General features: G+C 41.3%; 1 protein-coding gene across 1 annotated transcript; it reads right to left on the bottom strand.

Annotated features, from left to right (window-relative positions):
* Positions 1-13,923: 13,923 nt before the first annotated feature.
* Positions 13,924-17,989, bottom strand: bloc1s2 (biogenesis of lysosomal organelles complex-1, subunit 2). Its single transcript, XM_010731054.3, has 5 exons — positions 17,770-17,989; positions 17,535-17,651; positions 15,135-15,254; positions 14,867-14,971; positions 13,924-14,584 (listed from the first exon to the last, which is right to left on the bottom strand). Exons 1-5 carry the CDS (start codon positions 17,936-17,938, stop codon positions 14,553-14,555), a joined length of 543 nt encoding a protein of 180 aa, XP_010729356.3. The 5' UTR covers positions 17,939-17,989; the 3' UTR covers positions 13,924-14,552.
* Positions 17,990-19,547: the final 1,558 nt, after the last annotated feature.

The following is a 19,547-nucleotide window of genomic DNA, read 5'->3' on the forward strand; positions in this document are numbered from 1 at the left end:
ATCTGATTCCAGACAAATGAACACCCACATACACCGAGATGACGCTTAAATGATCAGTGTGCCTCACAACTAGCAAATTCCTGTAAATACACCTCCTACTTCTGCTCAGTCCAATTATGAGCAAACACTCCCCCTTACCAAATCCAAGGCCTTTTCTCTCTTATCCCTCGATATCCACTGGAGTCACTGATCTGGCAAATCCTCTCTTCCAGGAATATGTCATAGCAGAGGTCATAACACAGACAACACAGTCCAAAACATTCCTCGAGCAGCTCTGCTTTTATGAAAGAACAAGACACGAGCTGTACTTCTGATACTCACATGTATCATTAAAAAAAAAACTACTGTTCTGTTGTACTTATTTCTAGATTTTATTGTGTGTGTGGCCCGACCGTGGACAGAGAGCTTCTTGTAGGAGAAGTCTGCTGGTTGTGTTTCGGCCCTTTAAACGGCACAATGACTAGCAGAACCTGGCAAACATTATAAAAGAGTGAGAAAAAGTCGTTAACGCATGTTTCTGTTGTTAAGTCATTAGCCAGTCTTTTGTTGGCCAAGAATGATCAAAGCCCAGGGGCCCCGTGTATTTATGAGAGTTGAGGGCGTTATGGTAGCCAGTTGCGAGCTTTATGTTCGTGTGTGTTTATGTGCAGATACATTGTGTGTCTTTTTATGTGTGTGTGTGTGTGTATCAAGTGTTATCACACTGCTGTGGATGGATGGACTCAATGCTCACACAGGATGCTGCTTTTTTTTTTTTTTTCCAACGTTTTGTGTTAGTGCTGCAGTACTGATGTGTCCTCTGATCCACAGCCAGGCACACAAACAATCGTGTGTGTGTGTGTTTGTATGAGGTGTGTGTTGGTGCATGTGCATGTGGCAAGGTCCTGCTTTTGAAATGTGTTTAGTTTGGACTGAGCGTTGAGGCAGCAGTTTGCCAGGGACTGAAACAGTCCTATCTGGCTTGCAGAGGCCTAGTGGGGGTCTGAAGTAACTGATCTGAGTTCAGTGGGTGGTACTAAACAGTTTGATCAAGGGGTCAAATCGCTGTTCGGAGCTCCTCGGGACTCTAAGCATTAGATTGTGAATTTAATTTAAATGCCAAGTGCAGCAGAGTCTCAACGACATGTCAAACTGTCTTCCCAAACAGATCTTCAAACAAACAAACGCACTCACTTCCTCTTCAAACACATCCCCTTCATCTGTGCTCCAAACCCCCTAAGGAGACTCGAGCAGGCCTGAGACTTCTCGCTTGTTCACCTCACAAAGACTCCACACAGCAAAAAGCTTTTGCGCCCTTTATTCCTGCTTTCACTTCCCTTCATCTTCAGTTTCCTTCCTCTCCTACTGTCTCTGTCCCTCCTCCAGCCTCTCTCATCTCCCACTTCTGAGCATATGGAAAACTCATTCTGTATTCTGTGTGATAGTCGTTTGTGGGACTGTCCCTCAGTGTTAAGGTGGATATCCGTGTGAGAGTGGAGTCTGGTGCCTCCCTGGCTCCTGGCGCTCTCTTTGACAGAGCTATTTCAGAGCTGTGATACCGGAAAACACACACACACAGTCACAGGCCTGTAAATAGAGCAATGGACTATGATGCCCTTTAAGAAGCTGGGTGGGAAGCTGCTCGGTGGGGATAGAATTTCCGGGCTGGATCCAAGACAGGATCCCATGTTGAGTAGATGGAAATGACTCGATGAAGAAGTAGAGGAAGAGGAAGAGGAGACAGGAGGTGACAGGAGACGATGACAGTGGTGATACAGTTGTGCAGTGTCTTTACTAAGATAGTTTTTTTCTGTATCTTTCATGTCTCCACACAAACACACAAACAAACAGCTAAATGTGTGTCTACTAAACGTGTGTCTACTAAACGTGTACATCTGTAACTTTTTGTCACACCAAAACTGAGGCCACTGGTGAGAAGAGACTGTCTGCCGTAATTGTGGGTTTACAAAGTCTTAAATCACTGACTGCAAGTTACATCTTTTCTCCTACCTACAACACTAAAATTTGGTTTCTATTGACCCAGCCCATCCTGAAGAATTATGTCCATATTGGACCCGTCTGCACCTCACGATTCAGGTCCAGTGCCAACATTCATTGCCCGCTCGGGAAGTACTTCTCTATATAGCGGAAAGTCAGGGTGTGGAGGTGGAGATGGTGTATTGGCATGTACAGTAGTGTGTCTGAGTTTCATTCATGCACTGATGAAAAAGACATGTTTTCAAGTAGTCTACTTAAGTACAGTACTTGTACTGTATCTGAATATTTCAATTTTCTGACACTTTCTGCACCTTTTAATTGTACTTTTATTTTCTACTATCTTTCTACCTAACTCTAATCTTACCTTAAACATATTTTGTTTGCCAGAAAAGAAAAGAAGGAACTTTCAGAATGGTTCAGTGTTGGTGTTCTCATCTGGCGATGGGGGATGGGTTGGTTGACAATACCCAAGATCCTTTTCTAACCTCAACCAAGTAGTTTGACTTGCCCAAACTCAGAAAATATAGAAAATAACATTTTGACAGACAGCAGGGCGGGCCGACCCAGTTCCGCAACAGTAGTAGTTTATGACTGTGGCAGATTTATTCAAAATAAGATTATTTATTGTTGACTGTTGTTGAATCCTGAACAGAACCGGTTCAAGAATAAGAGGTCATTTGGTGGCTAAAGTGGTATTTTAACTATTTATTTTACCTCCATGTACTATGTTGCCGTCACATTTTAGCCCATAATTAATCATAGATGTATGAGCTCTACATGCATGACTGTGACTAAGTAGCACGCTGAAAATGACACAAAATATTACAGGAAAAACTATGTCAAAGTATATTTATAGTATATGCTTTTTAATTAATTTATTAAATCTTTTAGTTTCCGACACGTAGCACTGGAGACACCAAACCTTACACATAGTGGTGGCACATCTGAAAATACTATGAATCATATTAGTTATGAGTCATTTTCACAGTCATAGCGGTCATTTTGGAAACCAGTGAAGTCTGTGAACAATGTCTATCAATAAAACAGATTATTATAACTATAACTATAGTGTACACATATAGTGTGTATATGCATAATGCACAAAATCATCTGTTTTCATAATCTGTTCTTATAATCACGACCATCCTCTTCCCTGCATGGTTGCCATCCCATGGGCAGGGCTTGGCTCGGGCTGGTCCCCTGAGGTCAGCTTATCAGCTCTCCCGCCTGGTGCATCCTATACCTCGGCCTCTGAATAGCCACTACAGATTTTTATTGTTGTACCGCTACAGCAAGGAAAGCTTTGGAAGTGTTGGAAGTCTGGATGTGACTTATTTACCTGGACAAAAGCCACTTTCCACTTGAGGAGGAAAGCATGTGTGTGTGTGTGTGCACTTCACTACATGTACGCGGGGGTCCAGATTCTGAGTTGTACCGTAATCCAGTAACGTTATCACGCTGTGTTCTTGCTGCAACACCTCAACATTGTCATGGTGACCCAAAGAAAGGGTTACATCATGCCTGTCAGAATATAACTGGCCTCAGGAGACACTTTGTGTCCCAACGCTGATGTGGTCAGGAGCAGAGGTTACTGTGTGCAGAGGTGAATGCTACAATGTGGGAGGTACATCATGTTAGAGAGTGTGTGTGTGTGTGTCACTCTAAATAAAGTGTGTGGTAACGTGCAGGTCCCCAACATTTGCACCTCACCACATCCAGAGTGTGTTATGAAACAGGATCCTTGACTGTATATAGGTACAGACCAGGCAGGGAAATACACACCCTTCAGCATCCTCATCTGCATCTCAACAGTTCCTGTTTTTTTGGGGGGGTAAAACTATATCGAGTATCGCTAATGTACAAACACACGCAGACACACATACACACACACAGCGCTGCCAAGCAAAGGAGGAAGGAGGGCTGTTGAGAACCTTTAAACAAAAAGACATTTTTAGAAAGGTCCTCTTGAGCGAGGAAACAAAGGGGGGAAGTGACATGACGTCGCACAGGAGGGAATCTGAGGGTCACCGGTCACGCCTATGGAACAGTCTCACACATACACATTCACATGCTCATTTCACACACACACATTTGATAAACACAGTCAAGGTCCTTTGCGCCGCTCTCAAAATAGCCGTTTCCTCATCTCCTTACTTATTTGCTGATATTAGAATCGTAAGGATGTTTTGTATCCGCGCTCTCTTTCCTTCAGCAGAATCCACAAGATATCCACCGTGTTTCATCGAGGGATGTTTTGATTATCTGTCCTGATCCACCTGTAAACCTGCAATAAACTGTGATGTAACAAGAGAGGGGACATTATGTAAGTTCCTTCTTAGCCTGCAGAGTCAAGTATTGTAGCGATACTGATTTTATTACCAGCAGATATTAACCTGGGAATGATTATAATGCCTTTGGTTGCACTCACTCTGGTCACTAACACGAGCTGCATGCTCATTACAACATGTTTCTCTCCAAATGAGATACTGTTGTGTTTACAGGAAGTGTTTACCACACAACCAAGCCACTTCCTTTGCATCTAAACATAGCTCAGGACAACACTAATGTCCGAGAACGGAACAGAACAGAACAGAACTGTCTGTAATCATTACTCTGCAGATGCTGCTATTGAAGCTGGAGTGAAACTATATCTGAACTGCTGTGAGTAACTTCGAGCCAAACACACACACACACTAGTTCAACAGTAAACGCGGTTAGAGCCCACAGCATTGTCTTACAATACAGATGACTATTGGTTATTATATATTAATTCATGTGAGTGATGCTTCAACTGGAAACATGGACAGGATTGTAGAGGCCAGTCTCCTTCCCATAAACACACACACACCTCTCACATCTGGTGTACGTTAGATCTGTTACAGTGTATGAATCTCAAAACCAGAGGGGGGTAAAGCCATCAATCATGCCTCCCCGTCTCTCCTTTTTCTCTCTCTTTATGACGCTTGAGGCTACCAAGGGGAACATATTATTTGTGTTTACTGTAACGGTAAAGGTGAAGCTGAAAGCCTTTTTTCCTGTTTTAAACTCAAAATAGAACAAACGAGGGGAGCTGCATGCCGGTTAGATGTACACAAACTTTTAAATCACAGTAAGAGACAGTCATCGTCAACAGGGTAACCTGAGGTAATCAGGGTAAGCTGGACTCTAGTCTGCGGGGTAAATAAGGAGATTCGGTTACATATGATTTGCAAAGGGCAATAGGACTGCTTCTGGGTCACACACACACACACACACACACACACACACACATACTCATAGTCAAATGCATGATGCGTGTGTTTAAGTAGTGCAGACCTAATAACATTTTCTCATTGATCCAGATGTAAGGCCATACTCATCCTAATTCAATATGTGGACAGTTCCTCTATGTAATGGTAGACTCAGCTTTGATAGGATAATGAGGGTTTGGAGACAGGGAGGAGGGAGAGTGTAAAATGTAATAAACAACTACACACTGCAAAGAGAGAGAGAGAGAGTAAAACAAGCATCCGCACTTGTGATTGCAGGTTTGTTGCAGGTTTTAGCATTTTAAGTAAAGGTTATGTTGCACAAGACAAAGGAAACCCAGAAAATATAACTTTTTACGTCAAGAGATTCTCAATATTCAAAGGAAACAGGTCTATCGTTTTGATTTAATTGAAGATATTGTTTGTATAGCAATGATAACAAACTATGACCATGAACAAATAGAACAGAACAGGACCAAGCACTGAGCCCTGAGGCACACCACATTTCAAAGGATTCGGATGAGGAAACGCGATTCGCAAAAACTAAATGGACATAGTATCTCCTCCTATTAGACGGATAAGATTTAGATCATGTTTGTGCAAGTCCTGATATAGCCTGGTTCAAGACCTCTGGAGTGCTGCCCACGTTTAAGTAAAACAAAATGGGAATTCAGTCTGATTATCAGATCAAATTTCTGATATACCCAAATGCAGCTCCGGTCTCAAGCAGAGCAGTCAAGCCAGCTCACTGAGCATGTGCTTTTGTGATGTCCGGCTATCCACCCTGTCCAATAAATGGTGGTAAGGGTGCTTTGATGAATGCCAGTGAGAGACCTTGTGTGTGTATTAATCTAATATCTGTCAATATTTACACTGAGTGATCGCAGAGATAGTTAGAGATGACAGAAAGTGGTTTGCTAGTATACAGACATAGTTGGTAACTCTGTCAGCCCAGTCAGTCCATTAAACCTTTGTTCTGTCTCTTACTGCTCTTTGTGACCAAATGTACTCTGTTTTAATGCAGCCACATTCACAATAAAACAGTTCAGCTCTATTGCCATTGAAATTAACAGTGTTTCAGACGACAGATTTATGACTCTGTGGCTCTGTGCTCATTCAGCTTTTGGTGTTTTAATAACTACACTGATATTATGACATTTGAATCAACACGTGAAGTAATCTGGGTTGAAAGTCAGAATGACCCAAATGCAGGTTCACACTTTGAATGACAGTGATTCACACACAGAAGGACTGTTTTTTTGGTCACGTGCACCCACTACACCCACTGCTTCGTGATGTTGACGCTTCAATATGGAAAATGTTTCCAAAGCATTAAAAATACATTGAGAAAGTTGGTGTGGGGGCCCTCAAAGACACAACGGGACCACCTGATGTTTTTGGCAGGCCATATCATGACCTGAGCGCGGGGTTACTGTAGCACTACCAGCTAGACTACAGACTAACAACACACAGCAGAACTGACCAGGTAGTCCAGCTGAGCCAGGTGCAGTTATGTTTATGTTCTCTGGGTAATTATGGCAAATATTATTGCAGCCTGCTGCCCTTGACTGTGCTTTGTCGGTGCGCTCAGCTTGGACAACTGGCCAAAGCTCATTCACACAGAGTGGGACCAGTTTAGAAAGATCCCAGCGGCTCCAGATGATTTGGTCCAGATCATTTAAACACTGTTGTTATACAGAATAAGACTAAACATTAAATGGATTTAACTGCTCAACTGATCTAATTATTCAATTTAGGACATACTGTATATTTTAAAATCCCCTACTCAGGTCTCTGGGTCTTGTACAGTTTGTCCCTTGGCTTTCTCCCACCCTTGCTCATATTGCTCATAAGCACAGGGAAATAAAAGCATGTCTAATCCAATGTTCTGTTGAATTTCCCTCACACACTGCTCACATGCACTCACTGGTAACACAAAGCAGAGCATTTTCATGCCCTCAGTTGTTGTCTAGATTTCAGTGAGAAAGCTTTAAGCTGATTTGAGCATCACAAGTATGCCATGTTGCACTTTTTAAAGGAAATTATAAGAAATGAGAGAAAATAGACGAATAAACAGAGAAAAAATGGACACATAAGACCCAGAAAATATAACTGTGTGAATGGTTGTTTGTTGTTTGACCCTGCCTCTTGGGCAATGCCAGCTGGGATCATCTGTGGACCCTGTTACCCTGACAAGGATAAGTGGTTACAGAAAACTTATACATGAAAGGTATAGATGCATATCATCACTGTAACAAGAATAACAAACAATTGGTATATGTGGCTTTTGGGGAGTGTGAACGTAAGGAACAAGACAAGACCAATAACTGAGCCCTGAGGCACACCACAATTCAAAGATGCCATTTCAAAGGGGCATAGCATCTTCTAATAGACAGATAAGATTTAGATCATGTATGTGCAACTCATGATATAGTCTGGATCCTGATCTCTGAAGTGCTGGTCACATTTATTTTTTCAGAGATCCAAACTGAGAAAGTAAAACAAAATGGGAATATAGATACACCAAAAAGCAGCACTGATCTCCAGCTGAAGAGTTAGGACACTCATGAATGTTTCTGTTAAGTGCAGTTTATAGAATCTCGATAAAAAATATTATTGTTTTTCAGGATGGTTTGGATCGATGAGGAAATTAGTGATTTAAATCTGACAGGGTAATAAGAGAGCGTCCACAACTCAATGTATGCTGGTGTGGTTCACCAGCCTATCAGCAGTCTCAAAAAGAGAGATAATTTTTCTGTAATTAAAGATCAGTTCAAGGAAATAAGCAGCTCATGTGTCCTTGGCTCTGTGGTTGTACAGGCAGAGGCTCTATCAGAAATATCTGCGTGCAAATTTATGTTTTCTGTCAGCGAGGCTTGGCCTCTCTGCAGTCTGGATTCATCACTTCTAAAGACAGTATGTGTGCTAGTTGTTATCCACGGGGAACGAGAGCCATGGAACGGGAACAGAGAGTGTGGTGGGGATCAAAGATGATAAAGAGTTATGCAGAGGTTGTTGTAGGTTTATCATTCGTCAAATCAGTAAATCTTGCTACATCTTAAAGGAAACAAGAGCATGTCGTTTTGTCCACGCTGGAAACAAAGAATGCCGTATGTTTGTTTGTGTCACGACTGATGAGAGCTGATGGTGTTGTGTAGCTCGAGTTGTTTTCTGGTTCTGGATGCTCGGCTCGTTTTGGAATGACCTTTGGGGGCTTTATAGCAAGATGAGTCAACCTTGTCCTTTTATGGCTTCCGGCCACTTATTACTCATTCGGATGAGCTAATGCACACACACTGAAAGGAAAACACAAAAAAGCATTCACACACACATCCACACACAGCCATTCATCATTCAAAAGACATTTTGGAAACGAATCCTAAACTTAAATTGCGAGCTAACTGTGAACTGCTGACATTTTATTCTTGATAAACAGGATGTGAAAACCACTGTTCTCGCCAAAAAAATCTCTTTTATTACTCAAACATGGTGGCCTCCGATGTCTCAATCAAAATAATGTAGCTGCAACAGCATTCTGTATACTTCTAATTTTGATTATCAGATGAAATCAAAAACAAGTGTTGCAGCAAAATACATCTTGGGAGGAAGTCTTGCAAGAGGAATCTGTTGTTGTACAAACAAAGACTTTCAGAGTAGCAATAACAGATTTTTCGTCCACTTGAGTAAGGCCAACAAACCGTCAACACAACACTGAGATATTATCACGTTAAAAGGTTGTTATAGTGAGCGTTCCGGCATGCCAATTTAAACATATAGTAGGCGGTAGCATGGGTTTGTACTGTAGCCTAATGAATGAAAGTCCAATATCTGTTCAGCCACTAAACACACTGTTCATCAGCGAGTCGGTAACTGTGTCTGTCTGCCGTTTAGTGCAGGGAAGGTTGGTTTATCAGCGCTGCATCTGTATACATCTGTAAAAATGAACCTAAACAATGGTTAACGGGTAAATGGACTGCACCTTTCTAGTCTTCTGACCACTCAGGGTGCTTTGACACAACATATCACTTTCATCCATTCATAGACTGATGGCACTGGCTACCAGAAGAGAGCTTATTCATTCACACCGATGGCACAGCCAGAAATTTGGGGCGCAGTATCTTGCCCAAGGACACTTCAACATGTAAACTGGAGGAGCTGAGTCTACCTTTAGTTGCGCACTATAAAAAAACAAAAACAAAGAGCTGAAAGAAGCTAAAATGCTCTGTAGAGTTTCAGGTGATAATTCTCTGTTGGTTCATACCTTTCACGTTATATGTGGTCTTCTCATAAAACAAGTGTTCAGAACAGTTTGTCCATGTAATTTTAGCCCAATCACATGTTTTTCAAATATGACATTAAAAAAAATCGTCTTCTTTTGAAGTGTGGGGCACTGCCATCTTTATGACAAAGATGTGTCTTTTTATGTGAAATCCCATGTGCGGGCAATGCTGCTGTGTGCACTAAACACATGCACAGACAGACAAATGCACTGATGGCTCTGGTGCCAAAGAGTCTGAGTGTGGTTCTAATGGGGGTCTGAGAGATGCTGAGTTCATTTAGACATGGTGCTTCACATGAAAGCAAGGCTCTTCACAGAAAGTTAAAATGGGAACACAAACAACAGCAGCACACAGAGAGACACTGCGGGACTAAACTAATATCACGTTTTAACTAGGATTACACAGGACACTTCTCAGGTGTTGCTGGTTATGACTTCCTGCGGGGGAAAGGATCCTCGGTCCCGCTTTTTAACCCCAGGAGAAGAGCTGGATCTGGAGGCTGGAGCCGACGTCTGACACCCTCAGTCTCCCCACCTGCTGAGAACGGCTGGACTCCGTCTCCCATCCAAAATGACACTGCGCCCACAGCTTTGTGCCACAATCCCATCTGGTTCCGATTAAGTTTTTTTTTCATAATGGAGTGACAGAGTGGACAGTTCGGTATAATCAAAATACATTGCATTCATCTAGCGTTGGTCAAAGTGTTCCAAGAACCGCATACCTGACTGACGCTGGCTGTTTTGGTTAGAGTTTCAAAGGGGTCAGATGTGAGATGTAGGTTACGTGCGTGTTCTTGCATCCTCATAATGTGTGCGTGGTATATGACGAAGGTGTGAGCGGCAGAGTGAAGTGAATGATCGCGGTGCGAAACGTTGACCTTATGTGGCTTTTCATGCCCTTCTTGTGGAGGGTATTTGAAGTTTGACTCAGTCCCTCAGATCTCACATGTGGCTTTTATTTGCACTGAAATACCTCCCAGATCTATTGGCTGCTTTGAAATGGATGTAAACATGAACCTCTCTGCCATTTATCTCAGGCCATTTGGCTGTCTTTATAGTGTCGCTGCTTTAAAAGGGGCATAGGAGGGTATTTAACTTGTCTTGGGGTGCAGTTATGGAGAGCTGTTTATCCCATCATGGTCTGTGTGTGTGAAAGTGAGTCAAAGACAAAGGGATAAAGAGAGATTTCACAATATTACTAAATTTGTTGACATTGCCCAATTAAGTGAAATGCTAACTTTGAGCAAGTACGAAAAACACAGAACAAATGTGGTTTGAAAATGACTTTTTGAGTGTCCTTGTTCGCTCTCATTCATGAACACTGCAGAACAGAAATTTCCCAAACTTCGTGCTTTGCTTGTCAGTTACACAACACTGTGGTATGGCACGCTGCCCTGTTATTGTTAACTGGCCCAGTCTCCACTTGAGACTTATGGAGAAAACGGCTCCTTTTGCTGCAGCTGATGACGGGCATGTGTTTGATACTCTCTCAGTCACATTTCTTGGAACCTCCTGAGGTCTGTCGGACCAAATCAAACTGAGGCCTTTATCGTTTCAAAACATCTGAATTGGTATAATTTCTTTGTTGAGTTAGGTCTATCTGGTCCACTTTGCGTAATCTGTATTTTAAGTTAATTATATCTATAAGTCGAAGCCACAATGCAATCCAGTCAAAATCACTCCTATGTAACTGATATATAACCTGGCATTGTATGTAGCATATGTTAAGATATGTTGCTGCATTGTCTCAGCCTTACAATAGTGCACACTGGTAGGGGAATGAGGTCTGCAAGATCATTTGTACAGCGTATTTGCAGCGAACCTATTGTCTGCATTAAGTCCCCTGCTGTTTGTGGTGTATTTCAACCCTGGGATACATTGTGGACAGGGAATGAAAAAGGGAGCGAACAGAGAGACATCAGTCATCTGAGGAACAAAGGGATATGGAGGTTGTTTTTTTTTGGTGATTGAAAAGAAAAAAAATAGCTCGCTGGTCACTGAGTGCAGCCGATAGATCTGAACTTACATAGGGTCAAACATGATCACGTTACATGACTGAGGATGGAGAAACACTGCAAAGTGATAAACCAGGTGGTACCTAATGAGTCTGCAAGGTCTCGCAAAAACATTTCTCGCTGGAACGCTCCGCTTTACCATCACATGAATAATAATGAACACAGGTACAGTACATGAGAATAGTTTTTACTTGGAGAGAAACATTCTCCAACAGACGTCATTTAAAGAAAAATTTTACATTCTCTTCTTGCCAAGAGTCGGGTGAACAGATTGATACCACTCTGATGTTTTTATGGTAAATATAAAGCAAATTTAGTTGAGCTTGTTGAGCCCAAAGATCCAGACCTAGAAAATCTGCCTACCAGTTTGTTTAAAGCATACAAAAGACAAAGTGCCATGTTGTGTTACCAAAGGTTATATGCTGGACTTTTGACGACTTTACAAATGTAATATATTACTAGTTTTTCCATTTGAAAGTAATAAATTACTTTACAAAATTACCCTCTGTGTAGAGTAAGGTGTTAATGTTTGCATTACTTTTGCACTTCTATCACTATATTAGCAGTAGAAGTACAATTAGGCTTTATTAGGAGGATAATGTTGTTTCATAGCGTGTGATCAAAGCAAGATGAAGTTTATTACAAATCCAGTGTTGGTCGATATTGTATCGTGAAGGCTCTTCTCTCAGACCCGCAGTGGTTACTGCTTTATTAATTAAAATTGCCCACTGATATAAACAATACTGTGATGATGATAACTCAAGTAGCCCAGATGTTTTTCATTATGTCAAAGTGTCCCAGCGGAAGTTTGTGAGGATGAATTCAATAAACACTTAATTTAATTTTTAACTCATGTAAAGCACACTTGATTAAAGTTGACAGAAAGAAAATAAAACTCAACAAAAACACCTTGGTTAGTTTTTCACGCTGATTCAACAATCACCAACTCTGGTTTGGTCAAAATAAACTCTAAATTCACAGAGTTTATGTGAAAAATACACGCTGAGCATCTCAAGTATGTAACGTATTATCAACATAGCTGCTTGGACTGTAAGTAGACACACCGCAGAGATAAAGCATACAAGCAAATAACTCCAGCCAGATTTACAGTTATCAAACCCATGCAGTCACTACACGTCCACTCACTTGCTCTCAACATAAGCGTGTCTGTTGGACGCTGCTTCAAAGTTAAATCTCCGCATGCATACAAAGCGGCACGTGGGAACACTTCCCTTGTTGGGTCTCGACTGGAAATATATGGAAAAGGAGATAAAGAAACAGCGCTGCGATGACGATCGTTCCCGTAAAAGATTACTAATGACTGCATCAAAGCCAAGTGGCTACGTCATATTTGACGTATATTTCTTTTGTTTTCGCTGCTTCCTTTTTCTGTATAGGCAACACCTTAGAATAACACCGCTTTCTCTTGAAAATATGAATTATTTAAGATGGAGACAAGCTGGGAGGGGTTCAGATGTGATGACCACACACTCCTCTTGTACACCAAATAATCAATTTCTTCAAATCACTTGATTTATAACTAGAGTATAGGCCTGGCTCAAAATCTGTACCCTATACCTTCTTGGATCTGTACTGTAAATGGTCCACACCCAAACTTTATTACTACACATGGTTTAGTTTTGTAGCACTTCCCAAAGTGAAAAATATAAGAAATGTTTACCTTTGATTACTATATTACCTTCTCGTCTATGCTTGACTGCCTCCTGGCTTTTAGAAAACAACCCCCAAAATCATTTAATAGACCTGATTGGAGAGCCTTTGGGAGGAGAGCTGAATTTACGCCCGAGGGTCTTGGAAAAAGGCAGAGAGAGAGGGAGAGATGGAAGGATCAGAGCAACAGTAAATAATGTTACAGTATGAATAATGAGCTCCCTCTGTGCCGGGGCCTCAACTAGACTAATGACAGAGACCTGTTTTAGATTAGGTCTTGCACAAACATAAACACACATGCATAGATGTGCATGACCCAAAACACACAAAACCATGCACACTCGGGAGGGAGGTCCTGTCAGTTTGGATAATCCGTTGCCCACGGCAAGTAAAGAGCTCTGGGTTCTGCTCTTGGACAGCTAATATAAAAAGGCAACAAAGGAGGCAGAGGGTGGCATCACACACACACATACACACACACATCATTTAGTCACACATGAATGAATTGTCCACTATGTCTCATCCATTTCCCCTCTGTTGGTCTCAATCTTCCCGGAGTTTTGCTTCTTCTGAGAAAGCAGTAACTCAAACCTCCTTCAGCAGCAGATGATTTTTTTCCAGAGGTATACAATATTTGATATATATCCACTGTACATCAACTCACGCCCCGAACATGGAGCAGGTCTGCCATCTGCTGTCAGTACAGTACGGCTCACAAACAGCCATGCAATGATATGGATCATGGTTTATTTACAAAAAAACAAACAAACTCCAGTTCAATGTTAATATCTACAAATAATACAATAATCCACAGAGCTAGTGTCTCTCTACACAGTAGTTTTTCTTTTGTCACAAACTCTACTCAACTCAAACTCAAGACGTCTGTTGCCTAAGAGGGCTGGGACATTATTAAAAACAAATTCATCAGCAAATTCTTCATCATATGACAAAAGTGTTGTGATATACTCTGGTGGTGGTGGTGGACGACTCTTCTTTTTGTTTAGTAATAAATTAGTACTCTGATTCCAACACTCCGTTAGGATATGCTGGTAATTACAGGTCATCGTGGGTGTACAATCATACACACTCTCATACATCTTGGCGGCACGACTGCCGCCAAAAATCAGTGATTACTGGAGTTCGATCTAAGCCAAGCGCTGCAGTAATAATTCATGTGCCTTCAGCTGCTGCTTCATCTTTCGTCTTTTCTAGGTGTCTAAGTGGCTCTGACTGTTTGTTGTTTCAGTCTCAGTTCACATCCTCCCTGCAGCTCCTGGGCTCCGCTGGCAGGGAGAGAGAGGAAGGCAAAGGCCGAGTTGGGTTAAAGGAGGTGAGAAGGCACCGTAACTCTCTTCCTCCCCCTCATCGCTTCTCCAGTTTCTTGAATCTGGCCTCTGTAGAGAGAAGGAAAGACGAGGACTTGATTACTCTTGTAGGCAACAGCTTCTCAAGTCCAAAAGAAACATGATCAGGTGACATTTGGCCATCTTTGTCAGCTGCAATGTAGAAATATTTAGCTGTGGAGTTGTCTGTTGTGTCACAGCACCACCTGCTGGTCAACCTCAGACTGCTGCGTAAACTGATAGAGGTGGCTGTACTATTATTGGCTGAGAGAGAGACTCACTCAGTATATTCTTGGAGAGAACATATTATACATGCACATGTGCATGTCTTACCCAGTTTCTTGGAGTATGCGTCCAGTTTGTAAGCGGCCTGTTCAAGTGAAGACACTTGCTCCTCAATCTGATTTATCTGGTCCAAGTACGGCTGCAGGCTGGCGTCTAAAGCAAACACACATAACAGCCAAATGAACATGCTGTAGCAGGAGAAATAATACATGAACTGGGAGCACATGCAGCTCATAATGACACACGTGATTTGTGTCATCATGAGCTGCTTTAAATCTGAAGGCGGCTCTCTGTAATTTAAATGTGTGTCACTCACACTTGTTGTTGAGATCCTGCAGGTTACGGCTGATGTTGATGCTGATGTCCTTCATCTCCATGTACTTCAGACTGGTGAGCTTGTTCATGTTCTCCAACAGACGGTAATCCTCGCATGTTCCTGAACGCGTAAGGACGAGAGAAAAGAAAACAGAGGGAAAGAAATGTAAATAAGAAAAGCAGTACATACAGGGAAACACATGAGACAGGCGTAGGGGAAATGTATTCAGTTTAAGATAATTCATAGATTTTATTTCACTTGGGGATGTGAACTGATGTACCTGTTTTGAGAGAAAGTACTGGAACATGTGAGTAAATAAAAGGCTGGGCGTGGCGGTACCTGCATCACCAAGACTGTTTGTTAGGGGACCAAACAGAAATGCCAAATATATCTAAATATGAATTTAAAAGTCGGGATGGTCACAGCTGCTCGGACGATCCTCAGAGTATGAAAGAGTACAGTCGCCCCAGATGTTAAAAAGTGGGTCATATGAACGCATGTTGGCTAGAATTAACATTGAAGAAGAATGTTTTAAGAGGGGGGGAGCCTGGGAACGTATTTTTCATAGGTAGGGCATGTGGGAAACTTTGTAGATATGGTGTTTAATGTTTAATTTAAGTGTTGATTTGCTGTAGGCCTTTGTATAAACGGTTGTATGTTGGATATACAGTCGTCCCTCGCTATAACACGGTTCACTTTGCGCAGACTCGCGGATTTTTTGTGTAATTTTGCATGCTTTTTTTACAGCGTACTGTACAGTATGAACGCGCATTGTGTTCTGCGTCCTGATTAACTAAGGGAGTACTGTACAAAATGCGTGTAAAAAGGTGTATAAAAGTGTGTGGTTAGGGGTTTTACGGCCTTAAAACATGTATAATAATTGTAAAACTCACTTTGCGGATTTCGTTTATTGCGGGTTATTTTTAGAACGTATCCCCCGCGATAAATGAGGGACCACTGTACTGTCATGCATGTTACCAACTAAACTATACAAGTATCCCCTATCTCCCTCCCCCTCTGTCTGTCTCTTTCAGGGTTATGCCTAGTCAGGCACGATATTGGATGAAGATGCAGTCACATCTCCCTTTACTGAAAACTCTCTCTCTCTCTATTAATGCATGTTACTAACTAAACTTCTTCCCCAGAGTTTCTGTGCTCTCTCTCTCTATCGTCCAGCAGCAGAGATGTATAGTAACGAAGTGGAACTACTTAAGTACTGTACTGTACTTTTTTGGAGTATTATTTTTTTTCCCCAACTTCTACTTTTACTGCACTACATATTTTTGATGAATTTAATACTTTTACTCCGATACTTTTTTCATGTGCTGAATCGTTACTCGTTGCTATTGTAGTGTCCAGCCGGACGCGTGATGAATTACGAGGCATTAACCTCGCTCGTGCGCCGTAAGTCATACACCTGACTCACCCAGGCGCGCGCTCTCTCACCTGCTCCCCCGCCCCCTCGCTCTCGAATTCATTCAGACGCATTCACAGACCATGGGAAATCACAAAAGTCTACATTGTAACACTGTAACATTAGAAGTTGTGCCTTAATAAATATTTGAAATAATATAAACAACAGTACTTGTACTTTTACTTGTACTTTCACTTTCAGTACTTGAGTAGCATTTTTTTTTACATACTTCTACTTGCAATACTTAAGTACAAAACATTTTGAATACTTTTGTACTTTCACTTGAGTATGGTGTTTAATGAACACTTCAACTTCTACTCAAGTCAGTTTTTTGATATAGCACTTGTACTTCTACTCCACTCCTTTACTCCAGTACTTTATACATCTCTGTCCAGCAGGTTCTCGTGGATTGTGGCTGCTACTGTGATCCTGCACGACGTCCACTAGATATATTAATACTGTCATTAGTGCTACAATATCTCCACTACAGTTTATGTTTAGTTGATGATTTGCTGCTGCTGTGCATCTGTGTGTGTGTCTCTCTCTCTCTCACACTTGTTGTTGAGATCCTGCAGGTTCAACCGAACGGTTGAACCTGCAGGATCTCAACAACAAGCGTGAGAGACCGGATCGCGGTTGAACCTGCAGAATCTCAACAACAAGCGTGAGAGACCGGATCGCGGTTGAACCTGCAGGATCTCAACAACAAGCGTGAGAGACCGGATCGCGGTTGAACCTGCAGGATCTCAACAACAAGCGGATGAACCTGCAGGATCTCAACAACAAGCGTGAGAGACCGGATCACGGTTGAACCTGCAGGAACCGGTTGCGGTGGATGACCGTCCACCAATGAGCATGGATCTGCCCGAAGTTTCTTCCTCTCGCCACTGTCGCCTGCACAAGTGCTTGCTCATGGTGGAGCTGTTGGGTCTCTGTAAATAACATTATAAAGAGTACAGTGTCACGTTATGATACGTTATAAAGACCTGTAAGCTCTCCTTGCAGGAACACGGCCATCTTCTCAAACATATCCGTGCACAGCTCGTTGATGTCGGGCTCTGCAGGCTCCACAGCCTCCTCTGCTGTCTCCACACCACCGTCACCTGCACACAGGAGGAAGTAAACAAAGATGTTATAACCTGTAATAAGCACAACAATGTAGTTATAGTGTATTGCGTTAGCATCAGCGAGCTAGGGAAGCTGCAGAGAAACATAACCCACTGTTCGTGTTCGGCTTCTTGGGCACCACGGCCGCCGGGCTTTCCGTCACCACCTCCGGAGCTTCCCCGTGACTGCCGGAGCTTACAACCGGGTTCAGAGCCGCCGAGTGCGGCGCCGGAGCCTTGGAGATGCTGTCCATGGCTGCGGCGTCGTCGCCAGTTGCAGCCATTTTGTTCCTCCGTCACATGAGCGGGGTGTCACGTGACGCCCGCCCGCCCGCCACCACGCACGATCACGCACGATCACGCACGACCACCACCCTTTTTTTTTTTTTTTTTAAACTCGCGCGCATTGCCACGCCCTTATTTGTCTGAGGTTTATTAAACGTTACCGCAAGAACCAAACTAATGCATTTATAACTTGTTCACAATTAATTAATTAATCCAGCTGCTCACATTTGGATGACTAAAGGCGCCTTTAAATTAAATAAATTAATTAAAAATCAAATATAAATTAATATTTTTTTTATAAAAATAAAAAAATAAATAAGCACAGGCAAATTACAGACTTCTACCATTTATACAGCTTAGAAATAAAATAAAATAATAAAAGTGTAGTTGAATTTGCCTGTATATTAATGTCTATTCCAAAGTATTTTAAAAGGGGCTTAAGAATTTAATTTTGTTGTCCCTTTAATGTCTCTACATGTTCTCGGCTTTAACATCTACTGTTCCCATTCTGTGTGTTTTATGGAGGCTTCACTGTGCCACAGGAAAAATAATATAATAAAAAGATAATTGAATTTGACAGTTTAAACTTTAATTTTATTGTTGTTAACTTTAACATATACTGTTTCCATTTCGTGATTGCTTTAATTTGAACACACAGAGCTTTAACAGAAACACAGGGTGGCTCCAACATATAGCAACTGGTCACTCCAGGTCCAGTCCAGAATAATACTACAATAATGGACTTTTTCTTTCACAGTTTTATGCTGATGGTACAAAATGCGTGACTGATTCTAGATGAGGTAATGGCTGTTCTTATACCTTTTAGTGACAACCCGCAGGAAAAGTTGGCATGGCATGTGTGACTGATGATACTGTATAGTCTATTTTCTAATAAACCTCAATAAAAGTTGTTTCTGAGTAAAAATAAATGTATTTAGTTGCTTTATTGTGTGTTTTGATCATCGGATGGATCCTACATTGAAACCCAAAAATTCTATTACTGTTCCCTGGTACTTTAGCACTTTAGTTTTCCCTGGTACAAACAGCGATATACATGAAATATAAAATATATACAAGTTAAAAGATATCTAAGAAAAATACGGCAAATCTAAAATGATATTAGCAGTATAAATATGGCAAATATAGAAGGATATTAACAGTGTATATCTGGCAGTATAAACAGAATGAACAGTATAAACAGTGAGGTCTAAATATATGTATGTATGTGTGTGTATGTGTGTGTGTATATATATATATAAACTTCTAGACTATTTTCTGTGTCAGAAATCAGCTTCTGTAATGATAATGAAATTAATATTTCAACTAATACTGATTATTATTATTCATTCAAAAACTGTTTACAATACTGGTTACACATCTTTTATATTCTGATAGACCTCACTGTTTATTCTATCTATCTATCTATCTATCTAATCTATCTATCTATCTATCATCTATCTATTCTTCTATCTATCTATCTCTCTATTAGCTATTATATTAATAAATAAATTATGAGATAGTAAATAAAGTTAAAAAGACATGATCTCATGTGTTTTTAATTTTGTATTAGGCATAACTTTTTTAATTTCCTGCTGCCATACATATTTA

The sequence above is a fragment of the Larimichthys crocea genome, chromosome XVII, assembly GCF_000972845.2.
Source record: "Larimichthys crocea isolate SSNF chromosome XVII, L_crocea_2.0, whole genome shotgun sequence".
Lineage (NCBI taxonomy): Eukaryota > Metazoa > Chordata > Actinopteri > Sciaenidae > Larimichthys > Larimichthys crocea.

Bases quoted from the DNA above. Each gene is read 5' to 3' on its own strand.
- bloc1s2 (XM_010731054.3), bottom strand. From the start codon at position 17,938: ATGGCTGCAACTGGCGACGACGCCGCAGCCATGGACAGCATCTCCAAG. The intron at 17,652-17,769 runs GTGGGTTATGTT...TCCTGTGTGCAG, and splicing joins CAAGAAGCCGAACACGAACA to GTGACGGTGGTGTGGAGACA. The intron at 15,255-17,534 runs GTCTTTATAACG...TTACGCGTTCAG, and splicing joins CCTGCAAGGAGAGCTTACAG to GAACATGCGAGGATTACCGT.